General features: G+C 48.6%; 1 protein-coding gene across 1 annotated transcript; it reads left to right on the top strand.

Moving 5' to 3' along the window:
• Positions 1-1,226: 1,226 nt before the first annotated feature.
• On the top strand, positions 1,227-18,277 carry HDC (histidine decarboxylase). The gene is made up of 12 exons (XM_037054610.1): positions 1,227-1,347; positions 3,334-3,506; positions 7,021-7,134; positions 8,055-8,177; positions 10,308-10,442; positions 10,699-10,842; positions 11,313-11,379; positions 12,437-12,599; positions 12,691-12,781; positions 15,759-15,857; positions 17,248-17,349; positions 17,485-18,277. Exons 1-12 carry the CDS (start codon positions 1,317-1,319, stop codon positions 18,229-18,231), a joined length of 1,989 nt encoding a protein of 662 aa, XP_036910505.1. The 5' UTR covers positions 1,227-1,316; the 3' UTR covers positions 18,232-18,277.
• Positions 18,278-19,344: the final 1,067 nt, after the last annotated feature.

Here is a 19,344-nt window from a genome sequence, read left to right as displayed (position 1 = left end):
ACTGGGGTCCACATCCCCTAGGCTATTCTTCCACTAAAGGTCTTATGTTTTTAGGGCATTTTTTTCTTTTCCTTCTCCTTTTTCTTTTTCTCATTCACTTTCTTTTCTTTTCTCTTTCTCCTTTTTTCTCCCCCTCCCCCACTCCTTTCCTCCCTCCTTTCCATCCTTCCTTTGTAAATTAAAGCTCTATTGAGATATAATTCCATATTATAAACCCCCCCAATTTAAAGTGTGCAATGCAGTCCTTTTAGGGTATTCACAGAGCTGTGCAGCCATCACAATAATCAATTTTAAAATACTTCCAGAAACGCCCCCGAAAATCCCCCAAAACCCTGCTGCCTTAGCTGTCAACCTCATGGGCAATCTACTTTCTGTCTCTACAGGTTTGACTCTTCCAAACAATTCAAATAAATGGAGTCATGTAACATGTGGTCCTTTGTGACTGGTTCTTTTCACTTAACATCATGTTTTCAAGGTTCATCCACATTATGCATGAGTACTTCCCTTTTATTATGGAATAATATTCTTTTGTATGGGTATATCACATTTTATTTATCCATTTATCTGTTGATGGACATTTGGGTTCTTTCCACTTTTTGGCTGTTATGAGTAATGCCCTTTATGAACATTTGTGTTTCTGCATGCGTTCATACATACACTAACATACACACCCCCTTAGGTGCTAAAAGCGATTAAGTTTGGTGATTGCTATTCTTTTTGCTTCCTGTGTTTTCTTATCTCTTTACAGTAAGTACTATGTAGTAGTAAAAATTCCTCGTGTGAGATGATAACAGCTGCCTGTCCCTGTGAGCACGGAGAGTCAGCATGACTCTAAGTGCCTGCTCCTTCCTCCCTGCCGCTGATAGGGAAGCAGCAGCAGGAACAATACCAATCATTTGTGCTACTTATTCTGCATACCCTTGCCTTTGTTCTGGGCTTCGGAGCTGTGAGCTTTGTCTTGGGGGGTGGGGGGGAGCTTGTCTGAACCCAGGGGCAGGAAGAACTGAGCGCTCTTCACCTTGTTTACCTGGAGGCTGCCTGCAGGCTCGGGTTGCTAAGGGCACAGTTTTATCCTTCATTTCTTGGCCAAAGTTGTGGTCACTCACTGTTCTTCACAAGAGCTGGGGGAAGAACGGGCGGATTGATTCAGCCCAGAGGAAGGGCTTTTTTGAAGGGCGGAGCTAAGGTCAAAGAAAGGAGAACCCTTTAAATACAGGGCCCCTCTGGCAGCCCAGCAGTGCGCCTTCGACCTCCTGCGTGTCTGTGAAAAGGGGCCTTCGACCTCCTGCGTGTCTGTGAAAAGGGGACTGAGGGAGATGATGCAGCCCGAGGAGTACAGAGAGAGAGGTGAGCGAGGGGCACCCTGCCCTTTTCTTGCTGCCAGCCTCAGGAACTGCTGTTGGTTGTGGGTTTGGGGGTGTCATTTGGCTGGGAGTTAGAATTGCTGCTTTTAATTTTTTCCTGAGAAGGGAATGTGGGATCAGAGTTTGACGCTTGTCTCCACCTCTCTTTCGTTCTCCCCCGCACACACCCATTCTCACCTGTGTCTTCTCTACTGTGTCATGCTTTTTCTTTCTACTTTCCCACAAAATAGAGGATTTGAATTTCTGATCAAATGGCAAAAGTAGAATTAATTATTCACATACTAAAGTAGAAAAAACTTCCTAAGTATTTTGTAGTCACTGCGAAATCTTTTCTTTATTAACATTCGTTTTTCTATGTGTGAACTTATTCATAGTATTCTTTCTTTTTGGTCAAACATCCCATGACTATTTACTGAGCACCTACTATGTATCAAGCTCTAACAAACCCAAATGTGTTCAGGCAGGGTTCTCCTAAGAAGGAAAATAGGCAGTTGCTTGTAGTTTCTCTCCCTCTGAGTTTTTATGCCCTCACCCCACTGTCAGGTTATATTGCCTGATATTCCTTTGCTGTATGAAAGGTGCCCCCTGTGTTAAAATCCGAGTCTCTCTCCCCTCCACCCAGGTATAACTCTCTAGGAGGCTATCAGCCGTTAGACTTCAGTGTGCACCGGCTTCTCTCGTGACTCAGAAGGCACTTTTAGCTCAGAGCAGTTCCTGTGGACATTTACCCTGTGAGTGGGGCACAGCTACATTTCATACTGTCCCTTAGACGTGGAGGGCTAGGTCCAGGGCTCTCAGACCCTGGGGTGTCCTGCTCAGACATGAGAAGAACTGGGCTGTGGGAAGGTTGAAGGAAAGAAAAATGAGAGAAAGGCGTGCCATCTTTTTGTTTCATTCACAACTTTGTCTGAGGCTGGTCCTGCTCCTCAGGACGTTGCACGAGGTGGTGCAGAGAGACAAGTCCGCTTCCCTCTCCTCTCCTATTTTATTTTATTTTTGCGTGGGCAAAGGAGGCCAAGGAGTACCAAGGAGGGGTTGCCGATACTGAGAGAGACAGAGGGATGCACTCACAGACGCAGACGGGGACATAGGGAGAGAGTGGGAGAGAGAGGGAGAGACATAGAAGGCACAGAAGGCTGACACTCTCTTCTGGAGGAATGAGAGGGAAGAGAGCATAAATGATTGGCCGCAGCTCCAGAGTGTTTGATTTGCCTACCTTTCTTCCTTATTCGTTTGTTCATTCATTTGGTTAATTTTTTTTTAACAATCTAGGAAATGTTCCAAACACTGGGTATTGGGGGAGGTACAGGGAGAAGATAAAGTGAGTCAGACAAGGTTGGGGCCAATGGTTGTGCTTTAGGGATTTCATGAACCTCATGAATTATAGACAAAATTTTGTGTGTATGTCAGCCTATAGTTTTAATGCTATTGTTAAAGAAATTTATGGGTCTAAAAAAACATGAGGAATTACTGGTGCAATGGGAATGGTGAACAAATAGATTTTTCACCTTTAATCAGAACCTGCCATGGGAAAGGGCCACCTGCACTAACAAAGAGTGTGGTGTGTGGGTGAGTGCGCATGTGAGTGTGTATAAGTAACAATTTTTGGATGGAAAAAGCCACAGAGTTTCTACTGAACCTATATGGTAAGGAATTAACAGATGTTCTGTTTTTGAGAAGAAAAGAAAAGTGGGAAGACTGATGGGGTGACTACGACTGATATGGATAAGGGAAGGGGGGGAGAAATGTTTTATGCTTTGGAGATTTTCCCTCTTGTTCATTTGTTCACTCCACATTCCCTCCACCATTCATTCATTCCCTCACAGATTTTTCCTCTTATCAGACCCCACCCACCCATGACCCCATCTTCTCCTTCAGCAAGTTTCTTAGCCCAGATGTGAAGGGGACAGGCACACAGGGGTGGGCCCGGTCAGGGGACATGAGGCTGGTTTCTCTGCCTCCCCTGTAGGAAAGCAGATGGTGGACTACATCTGCCAGTACCTGAGCACTGTGCGGGAGCGACGGGTGACTCCAGACGTGCGGCCTGGCTACCTGCGGGCCCAGCTGCCCGAGAGTGCACCTGAGGAACCTGAAAGCTGGGACAGCATCTTTGGGGACATTGAGCGAATCATCATGCCTGGGGTGAGAGGCAGTCACCCCATGGGGGTGGGCGGTAAGCATGGAGAAAGGCCCCCTGGGATGGCCCTTCAGCCACTGGGCCACCATCCAAGCCCAACTTCTGGGCCTGGGGAGGGTCAGGACTTTGAAATTTGGTTTCTGATGCCACGGGAGCTGTAGTGTTGGGTGGGGAGCAAGACTGCATCCCAGGGCCTAGTCGGACATAAGTGTGAAAATTGAATGGGATGAGGCAAGAAATGGAAGCTGGGCCTGGAGAGAGAGGACAGCTGTGGAGAGCGGGATGGAGAGAGGAGGCTGGAGATGGCCCTGGAGGCGCCAGTTGGTGGAAGCAGGGGCTCTCCTGCAGAATTCTGAGATGTGCCAGAGAGAAAGAGGCAGCCGAGAGAACGGCTTCCTGAGGGAGGGTACCCTGATGGCCGGATTTGGCACCTGGGAAGCTGAGTGAATCCCATCAGCCTCCTCTTTTCCCCTCCACGAGGTGGGAACCGCATCCTTCCTTATCAAGCAGAGGTCTTGTGATCCATCTGCTTTCTCAGGGGTAAGAAGGGGCTTTCCCGGAATCAACCACACTGCCAGTGACAGAGGGCACAACCTGAAGATAGCAAGGGGCCAGGGAACACACAGAAGCTGGGTGGTGCGCAGGGCTGGAGCTGAGCCCCACGGCCACTGCGGGTGCGGAGCTGTGTCCAGGCCTCCATGCTAAAAGCACACAAGTCTTCCCATGGAAGGGCTGCCTTTCAGTGAGCTTCATACCATGTGCCAGGCACTGTGCCAGCCAAGTTACAGGACAGCTGCTTCTGTCCTACGGAGTCCCCACAATCCCCGTTTTCCGTGGGAGTCAGTTGAGGCTCAGAGAAGGTCATTGTCTTCCCAAAGTCAGAGTTTGTGCCTGGCAAATCCAAAGTTTTAACCAAGGCCAGTCTCACTCCCAAGGCTCTGCTGTTTCTCCTACGCTGGTATCTCTGCTGGTGAGCGACTGGGCGCCTGAGACTGAGCCCACGTGCCCAGGTGCCCCAACAGGCAGGCTGCGCCCCACTCCCCCTGCTCAGGGCACCGCTGTTCTGAACAGCATATCCAGCAGCTCTTCCCCAGGCCGACTTCAGATCTGCTTCCATTATCCCTAGAGAACTTTGAACTTAGACATGAGAGAAGTGCAGCTGGAGTCGAGAGCGAGAAATTATTCTGACTCCGAGTGACGGCAAGTCTGTGCCAAGCCAGGCCGTTTGACCTATTTTACAAGCATCTTTGAAAATTTGTGTGTCAGTAGAGCTTCACCAGGGAGGCCAACGCCCCGATAAGATTATCTCACGGATTTCATTCTGTAAAATGTAATCTGCTGCGGGGCCAACTGTAAATTTGGTAGTGACGTGAAAGCAACTAACTGTCAGAAGAGGTGGAAATGAGCTGACTCATTTGATTGAAAGAAATTCTAGCAGTTGCTGGCAGTGTGGTCCCACAGGCTGATTTCTGGACCAAGAGGTCTGTCTACTTTGATAAGGGTTCCTCTGGCTTAGCTTATTGTGTTTATCTTACAAGAACACACAATTGCCCTTTGATAGAATCAGGAGACGGAAGCCCTTCCCGGGGTTTCCAAAATAATGTCACTAAGCACATTGATAATGAGGCCCAATCTCTCATCTCATCGCTGCATTGGGCTGAAAGCAGTTGGCCTTTTGCTTTCTCATTCGGGCAGTACCTCACTGACAGCTGGGTTAATTTGTCTCTCCACACCACACCCTCGAGAGGAAAAAGCATCTTTTTGCTTTAATTCCAACCTTGGTCAGAAAACCCTTATCTGCTCTCGATGAGGGGAAGAGCAACAGCGGGGCAGAAGGCAGGGTGCCGTCCTGCTTTCGAGTTTGGGCTCTGGGGTCAGACAGCGCTGGGTGTGTGGGCACTCTCATCTGTCCCCACAGAGGGTGGTGTGATCACAGGAGCGATGCCTCTCTGCCAGCCCCAGTTCTCGTCTGTAAAACAGGGGTAATGATGGCAGAACCTACCTCATTGGGGTGCTGTGAGAAGTAGATAAGATAAATCATGGAGAGTGGAAGAGATTGTTGGTACCTATGACGCCTTCTGCTGGGCGAAACTTAGAGGAAGTGGTCTCATTCTCTGAGAGCTGAGTCAGGGTATGTGATGAGCCTATCACCGTGCGATTACTGCTAACCTTAGTGCTTTATGTTTTACAAATTTCTTCCCGGCCAATTTATACAGCAACCCCAGGAGACAAGGTTTAGTTTTTGATGAGAAACTGAGGTTGAGAGAGGTGCAAGAGAAGATCCTGCTTTTATGAGGCCTGAATCCTATACCAATTTTATGATTGTTTTTAAGAAAATAAAGTTAAAGATCTCAAGAGAGACCCATACAAACATGGGACCTTGGAGCTGAAGTTCATCAGCTTCACAGTAAAGAGACAAGGTCACACAGCTGGTTCGGGGCAGAGGTGGGGCTGGATCCTGTGTCCTGGAGTTTAAATCTTAGGCTGCTCCTACCAAACCTGCTGTCCAGGACACCGTCCTTGCTCTTGAGGGATAAAAGGAATTCGTGTGCTCTAAAGAACTCTATGCTACACTAAGATGTTATCTAATGAGTTCTTGATAGGATGAAGCTGCAGAATGAAAGAGTTCCGTGCTCTCAGGGAAGGGATCAAAGGGCCTGGCAAGCTGGCAAAGGCTTTGTGGAGGAAACGAATATTTAGTAACTTTTGAGGAATTAACAGGTTTTGGAGGGTCATGTTTGTATAGGCAGTGCCTTCCCAGCGGGGGCGCAGCATTGCTCAAAGACACAAATGCAGAAATGGACAGGGTGTGTTTGCAGAGAAGTGGGATGAAGCCAGATTAGGTCATCAGTGAGGCCGATGAGCCAGTGAAGGGGCTTCAGAGGCCTGGGGTAGGGAGTTCTCCTCATCCACTTGCCTCTTCTTTACATCCAGTTTAATTTGACTTGTGGCCTGGGGGTTAGCCTGGAGGCAGGGGTCCCAGGATTTCTTCTCCCCTCTCTTCATCCCCCTGGGAAGCTAAGGATAGCTTTGAATCCCTTCACATAGACCTACTGCAGAAGCGGCATACCCAGAGAGCTCAGAGATCCATCCATAAAGCAAACAATGCTTTTTGCAAAACATAGATGAGACAAGAAACCTACTGTCCCCAACAGCCTCCTCTTCTTTTAGCACTGGGCAGGGGTAGCGTGTGACATAAGCATAGGAGACGAATGTAAACATTACTCAGAATCCCTGACTCTAATTACTGTAGCAATTTTCATTTCACATACTCCCTCTGGTCTTTGCATATGTGCAAATGCTCCACTGAAAAACTAGCTTAGAATATGAGCAATGTGGGTGGCAAGAACACTGTGAATATGTCTTATTTTTATGGCGTTGTGTCACTTATTTGGCTGCCTTAAAAATGTCAGCCCGTCTCTAGACTGGGTGCTTCCCCTTGCCGGGGAGGGTTTCTGGAGAAGGAAAGCCTCCCGCACACACCTCCTGGTGTCACCTGTGTACATGCTCTGCCTCCAGGTGGTACATTGGCAGAGTCCCCATATGCACGCCTACTACCCAGCTCTCACCTCTTGGCCGTCACTGCTGGGAGACATGCTGGCTGATGCCATCAACTGCTTGGGATTCACCTGGGTGAGTAGTGATGGCTGTAGCTATAACCAGTGGCAGTGGGGAACACAGCAGGACGTGACATCCCGAGGCACACGTACTTTGTCCTGGTCTCTGAACAGGGTTCCAAGGTAAACATTAACAATGGCTACATCTTTTAAACTTAAGCTTTACACAAATGATCTCATCTTGTCCTGTAACCATTGTGGTATTGGCCCCATTGTGTAAGTGAAGAAATTCGGGCTGAAGTCGCTTATCTCCTCCCCTCAAACACCCACCTCGAAGAGACAGAGACGAGATCTGGACTGAGATGTGGTTATTGCCACAATTCGTGACCCTAACTGAGCACTTCGGTGCCTGTTGGTACAACTTCCTTTGTGCTCTTGTCTTCGAGGAATTAGGGACATGCTCTAAGACTTCCCGTAATAACTCTTTAAGCACCAAGCAGATTTAAAGTATTCCAGAGCCTCCTAAAATAGCTTTATATTTTAAGCTGAACTGTTATAAAATGTGTGTATGTGGGAGGAGCTGGTGAGGGGGGAAGAGCGTTGCTCTCCTTTCCAGGAAGGAATGCCTGCTTCCTTAGTCCTAAAACTTCCCCCCTGGCCTTTAGAACGCACCTCGGCTGAGTGCTTAAGAGACCTGGGGAGCCAAAGGAAAGTGATCATTTCTAGAACCTGGAGACACAGAAGAACCCACCTCAGCAAGGGCAGCCCGAATCTGAAGCCTGACATTCTTTTTCCCTTTCTGGTTGGTCAGAGAATGGGGTGGGGCTGGAGCACAGAGCCTGACACCAACCCCCTTCTCCAGGGATAAAATAGGTCAGGTGCCCACTGATCCCGTCATGAGCATGGGAACACTAGGGCAGAGACAGATGTATTCCTGGGATTGGTGGGGGCGTCCTGGTGTCCTGGGCTATCCAGATGAGGTTTCCTCTCTTTCAGGCCTCCAGCCCTGCGTGCACAGAGCTGGAGATGAACATCATGGACTGGCTGGCAAAAATGCTGGGACTCCCGGAGCACTTCCTGCACCACCACCCGGGCAGCCACGGGGGAGGCGTCTTGCAGGTATCTCCATGGTCAACGTTCCTCCCAGCTTGGGGGATAAGTAGTAACAGATAAGCCAAACCCTTGCCTGAGGAATTCTGCTCCCGCCAGGAGTCTCCACACATCGCTCACACCACCATCACCATCCCTACCACCACCACCGCCGTTAGCGTCATCACTGTCACAGTTGACACCGCCAACCAGCAACACCATCACGGGCATAGCTACCTCCTTCGCTGTAGCCACCGCCCCCCCCTCCCCCACGGCCGCCACTCCCATCTCAACTTCCACTTCGTTTACACCGCTGCTGCCACTGTCTCCACTGTTTCTTTCTCTTCTTGAAAAAGATGAAAAAGTCAATGCATCATCACATTTCTGGGATTACTGGATTTGGGTTTCTTAGTTTATAGCTTCGCAACTGCCCTCCCTTGTTCCATTTTACACCTTGTGGTAAGTGGAGAGTAGAAACAAGTAGAGGCTTCTTCCCGTCCCTTCCAAGTTCCAGGAGACCCTCAGCAGCAGGAGAAATTAATAGCGTATATCAGTTTATCTTATCCTACAGCCTTATCTCTTGTATATCTATCAAATGAAGGTTCTTTGAATCTCTCTCTCTCTCTCTCTCTCTCTGAAGAGTACTACAGCAGCGCGGAGCTTCCTGGGCGCTGCCGCAGACCGTGCGCACTGCCAGGTGCTTGTGCACCTACAAGCCCTTCACATCCACGAGGGCTTGGTTCTGAGAACTTTGAGAATCCCAAATTATTGAATTCTGTCATACTGTGTAGTTTGGGGGGGGGGTTGTAATCTATAAATAAGATAATACTTCCCTCACACCTCACACTCACAGAGTGGATATGAGGATCAAATGAATTCTATTAATGAAAAATCTTCACACTGCCTTGGGACAACTGGTAAGTTCAATGGATCCACTTGTTGGCTAAGTGACTTCCTCTCTCACTTCAATCTTTCTGTGAACCTCACAGGAAAGACAAATTATTGTCCGTCATGGATGTCCTAGGTTCTTAGCAAGTCGTTAGAACTTTAGATGTTATATCTGGGATAACATGCTAAATGTCTCCTGTATGTGATTTTGCATTTCATCTAGTCATCTCAAGAACCCTGTTGGTAAATCTCATCATTCCCCATTTTTGATAGAAGGAGCGCTGAAGCTCAGAGAGGTTACAGACTTGTCCCAGATCACACGGCTGGTGAGTGACAGCCACAGGGACCTCGGTTAGGCCTGGAACCCCTCTCTGAACACCATTGTCCTTGTCTGCAGACAAGAATCACTAGGATCTCAGAGGTTTTGTGAGGAGTAAATGGTATGAGAGGAGGCATTTTGTAAGTTATAAATTGCTATAGAGATGTAAGGTTGGCATTATTAGAACTTGGCTGGCTTCCTTGTTGTGGAGTGATTTCCAGCCACTGACTGTCTTGTGGGAAATGGTCCATACCGCTCCCGTGACCTTGTCTGCCAGGTCGTCATCAGGGAGCTATCCGCTGTAGGTCTTCTAGAGTTCAAGAAGCAAAGACATTAAAGACTGAGTGGATGAATGAAGAGAAACCATACTGATTCCCTGAGGCTGCTGAGGTGGCCCCCAGGATTCCCACAGACAGTTAAAGGGATGTGCTCCTTTTGATAAATGGAAAATGCCTTTCAGAGGGAAAATATTAGATCAAGGGCACAAGAGCCATTGGCAGCAGCCTGTCTCATTGACCAGAACCCTTTCTTTGGGATATCCCCGTGGAACAAACTCCATTTCCATACCTAGTAAATTGAGCGCTTTCTTTTAAGCACATTTTACGTGGGGAACAAACATACCTATAAGCAAACTTGTGTCTTAGAAGGGGCTAACCATTTTCTTTTTGGGCACTGTGGCCTCTCTAATAAAGATGTTGGTTTTAGGTAAAAATTTGCTTTCATTACTTCCTTGGAGAGTTAGAGAGAGGCGTCCCAGGGTTGCTTAAGGGTTGTGAATGGCAAATGCAGACTAGGCATGTGAACTAAGGCAGAAGTGGGGAGCTTCTTAAGAAATAGCTATTACACACACACACACACACACACACACACACACACCCCTATGAAGAGCCTGGGGGAATTTGGTAAGACAGCCCAGGGAAAGGCTGCCACTGGTAATCTTTCTTCCACTACAGAGCACAGTCAGTGAGTCCACTTTGGTCGCCTTGTTGGCAGCAAGAAAGAACAAAATCCTGGAAATGAAAGCGTCTGAGCCCGAGGCAGACGAGTCCTCCCTGAACGCTAGGCTCATTGCCTATGCCTCTGACCAGGTGAGTCGCCCACCACAGGCCATACCTTCAGGTCATTGCTTGGCTTCTGGAGTCTTAGCCCTGGGGTCATTTTCTTCTCCACGTGAGTGTGCTGGCGTTAAGGGAAGGCCAGGCCCGTGAGATTGTCTCCAGGAGCCATAGGGACAGACAAAGTGTCAGATGTCAGTTTGACTCCCTCAGTCTGGCAGCTTCAGGGGTTTCTGGGGCGTGCTCATCCCAGGATGACTCTGCTCACTGCTTCCCGCGGTCCTGCCAGGCTCACTCCTCCGTGGAGAAGGCTGGGTTGATTTCCCTTGTGAAGATGAAGTTTCTGCCTGTGGACGACAGCTTCTCACTCCGAGGGGATGCCCTGCAGAAAGCCATCGAGGAGGACAAGGAGCGGGGCTTGGTGCCTGTCTTTGTAAGTCAGAGTGTGTTCTGAGCCTAGGATGCTAGAACGTGGAAGTGGAGTTTTGGTAGAATTCAAGTAAGTAACATGCTTCAAACAAAAGCAGACAGGCCTTCAAATATTGCACTGTTTACAGTATATGAGTTGCTATGCATTGGTGTGTTAGGAAATAAATTTGGCGGGGGGGGGGGTCATAAGCAGAATTAAGAAGAAAAAAGAAACCAAATAGAGAATGTCAGAGGGCATTCCCGTAGCCAGAGTATGCATTCCCTGGTGGAACTTGTATTTCAAACACACATGTATATGTGTACTAGGTTACCGTATACAGTGTACTTCTTACTGTGGGTCCTGGTAAAATACAGTGCAAGATGCACACTTTGTTAGGATGTATGGGGCAGATGACATCTGATTCAATGTTCTTTCAGGCCAGATGTGTCCCAAGAACCCACCTTCCCATGTCAACTGCCTCTGTTTCCCTCCAGGTCTGTGCAACCCTGGGGACCACTGGAGTCTGTGCATTCGACTGCCTGTCAGAGCTGGGCCCCATATGTAAGTCTGCCCCATCTGGTTGGGGAAGACAAGTAATGAATTCTAGAAAGTTTCTTAGAGCAAGAACTTGAAACCAGCTCTGTGGAAATATCTCGGCACCCTCCCCACCCTCCCCACCATAGGTCACAAATATCTTCTCGCAGGCAGCCAGGCCACAGCGTTCCCCAGAGGTGTGACCAACGGTCAGGGCTGCTCCCCCCGGCTTCCTGTCCTTGGAGGCAGCAGCGGGACAGCTTCAGGCTTCTCACCCTCTCACTCGTATATCGAAATCTGCTTAAAGCAGGCTGCATCCATAAGCACAGGGAGAATGAGGCATAGTGAAAAATTTTCTAGTCTAGCTCTGGCTGGTGTAGCATAGTGGATTGAGCACGGGCCTGTGAAGCAAAGGGTCGCCGGTTCGATTCCCAGTCAGGGCACATGCCTGGGTTACAGGCCAGGTCCCCAGGAGGGGACACATGAGAGGCAACCACACATTAATGTTTCTCTTCCACTCTTTCTCCTTCCCTTTCCCTCTGTCTAAAAAAATAATAAGTAAAATATTTAAAAGTTTTTTTTTCTAGTCTAGGCTAAGAAAATGAAAGGTGTAGGGTAGGGGAAACCATGGGAGGAGGTCAAGGCAGAAAAAAACCCCAAATGTGATTGTTTAAAATCTCCGAGCAAGAAACCCACTAGGAAAGAGGGACATACCCTCTCTAATGTGTGTATTAGATGTAGTAACAGTGCTCTCTGGGCCAGTGGCAAGTTGGTGGGTATGCCGGAAAGCTCTGGGATGAAGCCAAGAGTGTTGGCCTCCAGCCAGTGAGGGAAAAAAGCCAGGGAGGGGCTCCATAGGCTTTCCCTCTAGGAGGTGGTGGGGCCTCCTTCCGCCCTGCTCCTCACACGATACCCCCTCTTGTCTCCACATGCCTCGGTGTCCCAAGGAGCCAAAGCAGGGCCCCCCTTCCCCTGCTCTTCTCTTGTAGCTTCCCAGTCAGCAGACACTGTTTAGCTGGCTTGTGACAACCCCCACCCCCACCCCCAGTCCCACCTCCCAGCTGGGTGACATTTGCCTCTTCAGGTGCCAGGGAAGGGCTGTGGCTCCACATTGATGCTGCCTATGCAGGCACTGCCTTCCTGTGCCCTGAGTTCCGGGGGTTTCTGAAGGGCATCGAGTATGCGGATTCCTTCACCTTTAATCCTTCCAAGTGGATGATGGTGCACTTTGACTGTACTGCGTTCTGGTGAGTGTGGCAGCCAAGCTCCCGACCCTCAGGAAAGCCTTGCCTCCTCTGGAGAGGCCTCGGCCTCTAATGCCCATTTGGAAACCCACAGGGTCAAGGACAAGTACAAGCTGCAGCAAACCTTCAGCGTGAACCCCATCTACCTCAGGCATGCCAACTCAGGCGCAGCCACCGACTTCATGGTGAGTGGCCGGGAGCGAGTAGCCTGGTGGCCTCTGAAATGAAAGCTGGCTGCACGTGACCCCCAAGGGCTTCCTGCATGTCGGCTCTGGTCAGAAAGTGGCACATTGTGAGCCATCCCATAATATTGCTACTGAATGCCTTCAGTCTGTGCCCAGCATAAAACCTGGAACACTTAAAAAAAACTGAGAATAAGACCAACCTTATATAGGCATTCTGCACATTTGTGGCATTTTTTTTTATTCCCAGAAATGTCTCCTTACCGACAATGGATTCTTCTTCCTCTGTCCTGGGTCATTTTTTTCTGCTTGCCACTTAGCAACTGGGTAGGGTGGGGAATTTCCTTGAGTCGGGAAGGGGGCTCCTTGTTTAAATTGTTTTGCGGTTTGGACCCCAGAGAGACACTGCGGAGGCTCCCCTGTGCGGCGGCATCACAGGCGTCCCTCCTGAGTTTCTGGGTGCCCTGCACGTTCCCGGTGTTTCTGCCGGCTTCACCACAGTCTCTCAGACCTGCTCACACTCTCAGCCTGTACTGTCCGTTGGGGAAACGGGTCCTTCAGGGCTATCACTCAGTTTGAAGAAGAGCCCTTCTGTGATGGTGGGGCAGTCAGAGATGTAAACAAATAAGTTGCATGTCCTGGCCCAGGGGAGGTGGCTGTGGGTCTTTGGGGAACTCAGTGGACCTTGATTTCCTTATCCCTTTACATTCACTACTATTTTGTACTAGTTTTAGGTGTACAGCATAGTGGTTAGATAATCATATGCTTTGTAAAGTAATCACCCCAATATTTCCAGAACCCACCTGGCACCATATATAGCCATCACAAGACTATTGATTACATTTTCTACACTGCACCTTACTTCCCATGACTGTTCTGTAACTACCAACGTGTACTTGTAGGTCCCTTCACCTTTTTCACCCAGTCCCCCAGCCCCTCTCCCCTCTGACAACCGTCAGTCTGTTCTCTGTGTCTGTGAGTCTGGAACCTTACTGATTATAGTTCTGTACCTAGAAAGTGCTGCTTTATGCTTTTTTCACACTCACCTGTAATCCAGTGGATTTAATTTTCAAATCTTCAGAGAAACTCCTGGAAAACTAGAGCTGCTATTTGTTGTGACGTGGGGGTCTTCACTGTTGCTCTGACTTGTGGCCCAAGCTGCACAGGTGGCTGCAGCTTTAAAGAGAAGTTCCTGAGAAGACTTAGGGGCTTTGTCCCCGGGGCCCCGGAGCCACCTTAAATCAGGACTAGGTTCTCTGACATCAGGGGGACACCCTTTCCTTCCCCCCACAGTGGATGAGGCATTGCCTTGCCCTTGGTGGAGGGGGCCTGCAAAGCACTGGAAGTGCACAGAGGCGGTCTGGGAGTTCCCGGCGGTACAGAGGAGCCACATTCCCCTTCATAAGCCCGACTTTACTGTTTCAAAAGAAACTATCAGCTAGAATCGCCCAGCTGGGTCAGCATGGGTTGGCTTTGGAATAGGAACAAGAGGAATAACTGGGCACATCATGGACAGACTGTGAAGAAATCACAGTGAAAATAATCTGTTCCTCCTTTAATTTGCTGGTGAAATAGAGTAGCTGATTTACAACCATCTGGAAAACAATGCTTAAATTTTTTTTATTATTTATTATTTTTTTTAAATAGAGGGCCTCTGCCATCTGTTCATTATTTTCTCCAAGAGTCCATCTGACATGTGATGGAGCTGACGCCTTCCTCATTAACAGGGATTTTGTTCCAGGCCTGGGTTTTAATGCCCTCTGCTGGTCAACAGGTTTCCAAGCGGGTCCTCGGCACCAGAGTTTTGCTAGGAAATCAGAGGCTTTGGACTTGGTGTGGGAGAAACACTGTCTACTAACAAAGGGGTAACGTCCTGGGTCAGGATACACATGAGCATGCTTCTGAGCATGTTTCTGAGAATCTGGTGATCCTGTGGATGAGTAGATGAATATTCAACGGAATAAATATTTATTTTTAGTCAACAGAAATTGTGGTAGAAGCCTCTCGATGTTTGAAGAAGAGGTCATTAGAAATCACATCACTTCTCAGAATAACTGAAAAGATTTTCCACATCCTTTGCTCTGTTTTCAGATCTGAGAAATTGGTATAATATTACTTTGACATTTTTTCAGATCTATGGGGGCCTATAACTTTGAACATTAAGCTTTATTTGAATTGAGTCACCAGGAAGAAAGGCCAATTTTAGTTTAACAGAGGCCGGGAAGCAGGTGCTTGTGGGAAGTCTGAAAGTGGGAGTGATGCCTCCTCGAGGGCACGGGAAAAGTCGGGACGGGAAAATGGGATTACAGAATGATCTCCTCGGTGCTGGCAGAATCACTGCTGGGGTTTGGAGCTCCCGGTTCAGTTGCGTAAATAGCCAACGCCGTCAACTTCCTGTGAAGCTCTTTGCACCTGTCCATTCTCCTTGAACCCCTTCCCTGGGGGGCTCTGTTCTGTTCTGTCTCCCAAGGAACCAGGAGGTGGTCCTGCCCAAGGTCACAGCCGGTGTGGCAGAGCTGGAGGAGAATCCCAAGTCTGCGGGGTTCTTGCCTTTGAGCTCTCGACCACTATACAGTTTGGGGAGAGGGTAGGGGAGAATAGAAATAGACCTTTGTTTTCTGCTATTCAAGGAACTTAGGTTCTTTTTGGCAACGCGCATGCCCTTACCTTGAATTTCAGCCTGAGATGAAATGTTTAAAGCTGCATGAAAGTGTCTTCTCCTTTATTCGGGAGCATGGACTTGGTTTTCACTTGTCCTGCTCTTGGACAAAGGCTTACTGGTCACCTTCACCAGTGATTTCCTCTCATGACAAGACAGCCTTTGGGAGATTGGCCTTGGCTGTTCCTTAGCAACTGCTTCGGAATTCTGACACTGAGATCACTGAAGGGCCAGGCAGGCAACGGCGGGGATTAAAGCCCAGGTGTGGGCGAGGGAGCAGGTGCCCTTGCCTCTAACCCTGGTGCCGTGTTCCTGTTTTAGCATTGGCAGATCCCCCTGAGCCGGCGGTTTCGCTCTATTAAGCTCTGGTTCGTGATTCGGTCCTTCGGGGTGAAGAATCTTCAAGCGCACGTCAGACATGTAAGTACAATTAGTTCGTACTCAGAATGTGGGCCGAGCCCGGCTTTGCTCCGAGTCCTAGTGCAGAGGAAGGCGGGTCTCTGCTTTGCAGAGCCGCCCAGGGAGTCCGTGTTGTGTGACTCAGGTGGCTGGGACTGTTTGCGGGCTCCTGGGAGTTGATTATTCTGGGCGGCCACCTCTTTGTTAGTGGAATACTCAGAGGAATACTGAGCAGAACACAACACAAAACATCTAGAGAACATTTAGCAGGTGCTTTTCCCTGAGAGGGCCGCAGGACTTGAAAATGAAAAGTTCTCAGGGCCTCGGTTGGAGCCTTTTAAAAGGACCACGCAGTGAAGAGAGAAAGAGGTTCTGGATGAGGTTTGGAGCAATTTGCTTCGTCACAGGCAAAGACATGATTATTAGCTAAATCCCTCGCCTTCTGTTGAAATAGATTAGCTGGTATGAGAACCAGGTGATAGCAATTACTTAGCAAATATTTTCTTGAGTTCCTTTTAAATGCTTCGAGAAATTTGAAGAAGTGAAAGAAAAAAAAAATCCTGTTCTTGTTTAGTTAACATTCCTAGGTAAAAATAACATATGAAGATATAAAAAATGACTAAGTTTGGTGAAAGATTAATATGACACCAAGCTTAAACTTTTTATTGTGGTAACATATGCGTAACAACATTTACAATTTTAACCAATTTTAGGTTTACAATTAAGTGGCACTAAGTGAACTAACAATGTGTGCAGCCACCACTAACTACCATCAATTTCCAGAACTTTTTCCTTGTCCCACGCGGAAACTCAATCCATTAAACAGGTGCAAAGCCTCTGCACAGGGCACGTGGAGATGATATACGTCAAATCTGTGGAATGTCGGGAAAGGGGATGCAAGGACATGTGAGGGGGAAAGGTTTGAGAGGCAAGGGAAAAAGAGGTAGGAGCAGGAGGGGACAGAGCTGTTGACAGCCCACAGCGTGTCTTCATGTTCAGTGGAGACAAACTGCAACCCTTACGAGGCTGCTGGCCAGGAACACGGAGCAAGGGCTGGATTTGGCCCTTGCTTGCCCCCTTGGCTGGTCAAGAAGCTGTGAAGTCAGGATATGAGACCAGACGGCCTTGACAGCAAAATACCTGCCTTCTGGTTCCGGGGGTGTGTTGAAAGAGGGCCCCGAGACACGAGTTCTCTGGGAAGATCTGAAGTGACAAGAAGTAGGGAGCCATTGGAGGTTTCCCAGCTTGGAATATGATCAAAACCACAGAGAGGGCAGTTTGGCAGAAGCCATTCATATCTCAATGGTTCAAAGGTGCCCTGGCCTAAACCCTTTGAGCAGTGTGAAAGTTTGTGCATGGTCACCCCTTGCCTGGCTATCAATCTCTTTTGTCTCTCTATTTCCAATTCCAGGGAACTGAAATGGCTAAATATTTTGAATCTCTGGTCAGAAGTGACCCTTTCTTTGAAATTCCTGCCAAGAGGCACCTTGGCCTGGTGGTTTTTCGTCTAAAGGTAATGTTATCTTCCGTGGCTGTGAATGATATAATCGGGTGCCCCCTTAGCATTTTGGAAGCATAAATGCTCAGCTTCTGGGGATGATTATAGAGGAGATGGTACAGATTTCACTTCTCTTTATCCTTCAAACAGGGTCCTAACTGTCTCACGGAAAGTGTGTTAAAGGAAATAGCTAAAGCTGGCCGTCTCTTCCTCATCCCGGCCACCATCCAGGACAAGTTGATCATCCGCTTCACTGTGACGTCCCAGTTCACCACCAGGGATGATATCCTGAGAGACTGGAACCTCATCCAAGATGCTGCCACTCTCATCCTGAGTCAGCAATGTACTTCCCAACCTGTCCCTCAGGTCAGGAACCTCTTCCCCCAAACCAGGGGCCCCCGAGCCCTGACCAGCGACCTGTCCCTTCAGGCTGTCAGTGGGGCAGAAGATGACCTAGCCCAGGCCAGATGGATCATCAAGCAGCCTCAGCCCGTGGGAGCCAGTCCCGGGAGAAGGGAAGATGGCTGCCATCTTGAAACTCTGCTGGACCCCCTGGACGACTGCTTTTCAGAAGAGGCCCCGGGTGTCACCAAGCACAAGCTGTCGTCCTTCCTGTTCAGTTATCTGTCCGTGCAGAATAAGAGGAAGGCAGTGCGTTCCTTCAGTTGCAACAGCGTGCCTGTGAGTGCTCAGAAGCCTGTACCCGCAGAGGGCTCCGTGAAGATTGGGGGCTCCTCCAGGGTTAAAATCTTCTCTAGGTTTCCAGAAGAGGTGATGATGCTGAAGAAAAGAGCCTTCAAAAAACTAATCAAGTTCTACAGCGTCCCCAGCTTTCCCGAATGCAGCTCCCAGTGTGGGCTCCAGCTGCCCTGCTGCCCTCTGCAGGCAATGGTTTAGACCCAGGGGTTCAGCCCGACTTCACGGATGTGTTTCTGGGAGTCTCTGAACCCCTCAAAATCGTATGCTGAGTCTGTGTGCTTATGTGTATGTGCATTTTTCTTGGGGCGGAACCCATAATTTTTATCAGATTCTCAGAGGGGTTTATGACCCACAAAAGGGTGCAAGTGGAGAGTTTAAGCCAGCATGGTCCAGAAGGCCCTAGCTGTCAGAGAAAAAGTGTTCAGGGTGATATATTGACAGGCAGCTTCTGTGGTTCAGCTTGTGATATGAAATGCCATGTAGAAATAAATTGTGCTTGTCTGTGAAAGAAGCATATCCTGTGTGACTTAATTGACCACTAAAACATTGACTGATTATCCAGAGCATATCCTGGAGCCTAAATGCATGTACTTATGGATTCTGCTTTTTAGGATACAAAAGATTTGAACTGGACTGTGAAAAAGTGAGTTTGGCCCTGGCTGGTGTGGCTCAGTTGGTTGGAGCATTTGCCTGTACACTGAAAGTTCATGGTTTCAGTCTCCAGTCAGGGCACCTGTCCAGGTTGCAGGTTCAGCCCCCAGCTGGGGTGCATGCAGGAGGCGGCCGATTGGTGTTTCTCTCATACATCAATGTTTCTCTCTCTCTTTCTTTCTCTCTTCCCCTCTGTCTAGAAACCAGTGAACTTGTCCTCAGGTGAGGACTGAAAAAAAAAAAAGGTGAGTTTGGAGAAGCCCTTGGTGTGAAAGCAGGCAGCTTGAGCCAGGCACTACTGCTTACAGTGTATAAAGGAGCAAACTGAGGCTCCAGGTCAAATGGCCAAATCCAGGGCTTCTTGCCTGCAGTGAAGTCCGTGCTACTTCCAATGTCCTGTACCCTTCAAGGCTGTACTGGATCAGAAGCTCTCAGTCTAGCAGGCCCCCCTGGTCCTTCAGTATATTTAAATTTTTTCTCTCTGGGGGTTTTCCCATTTGGGGGGAACTGGTAGTCAAATAAAAGCTGCGTTCACTGGCAGCTTGCCCATAGTTAGTTCATAGGCCAAAAAAAAAGATTTTCTTCCCATTTCAGATGGCACTTTTATAGGGAGTGGCTCTGAAGTGGACTAATTACAATGTCAAAGGTAAACAAAGCTGG

Source organism: Sturnira hondurensis, unplaced genomic scaffold, assembly GCF_014824575.4.
Source record: "Sturnira hondurensis isolate 20B ecotype Veracruz unplaced genomic scaffold, ASM1482457v3 Scaffold0008196, whole genome shotgun sequence".
Classification (NCBI taxonomy): Eukaryota; Metazoa; Chordata; class Mammalia; order Chiroptera; family Phyllostomidae; genus Sturnira; species Sturnira hondurensis.
This window is presented reverse-complemented; position numbering and strand designations above follow the sequence as displayed.

What these genes read in the sequence shown, in the direction of transcription:
- HDC (XM_037054610.1), top strand. Translation starts at nt 1,317, where the DNA reads ATGATGCAGCCCGAGGAGTACAGAGAGAGAG. An exon ending in CGAGGAGTACAGAGAGAGAG is followed by an intron (nt 1,348 to 3,333) that starts GTGAGCGAGGGG and finishes CCTCCCCTGTAG; the next exon opens with GAAAGCAGATGGTGGACTAC. An exon ending in TTCAAGCGCACGTCAGACAT is followed by an intron (nt 15,858 to 17,247) that starts GTAAGTACAATT and finishes TTCCAATTCCAG; the next exon opens with GGAACTGAAATGGCTAAATA.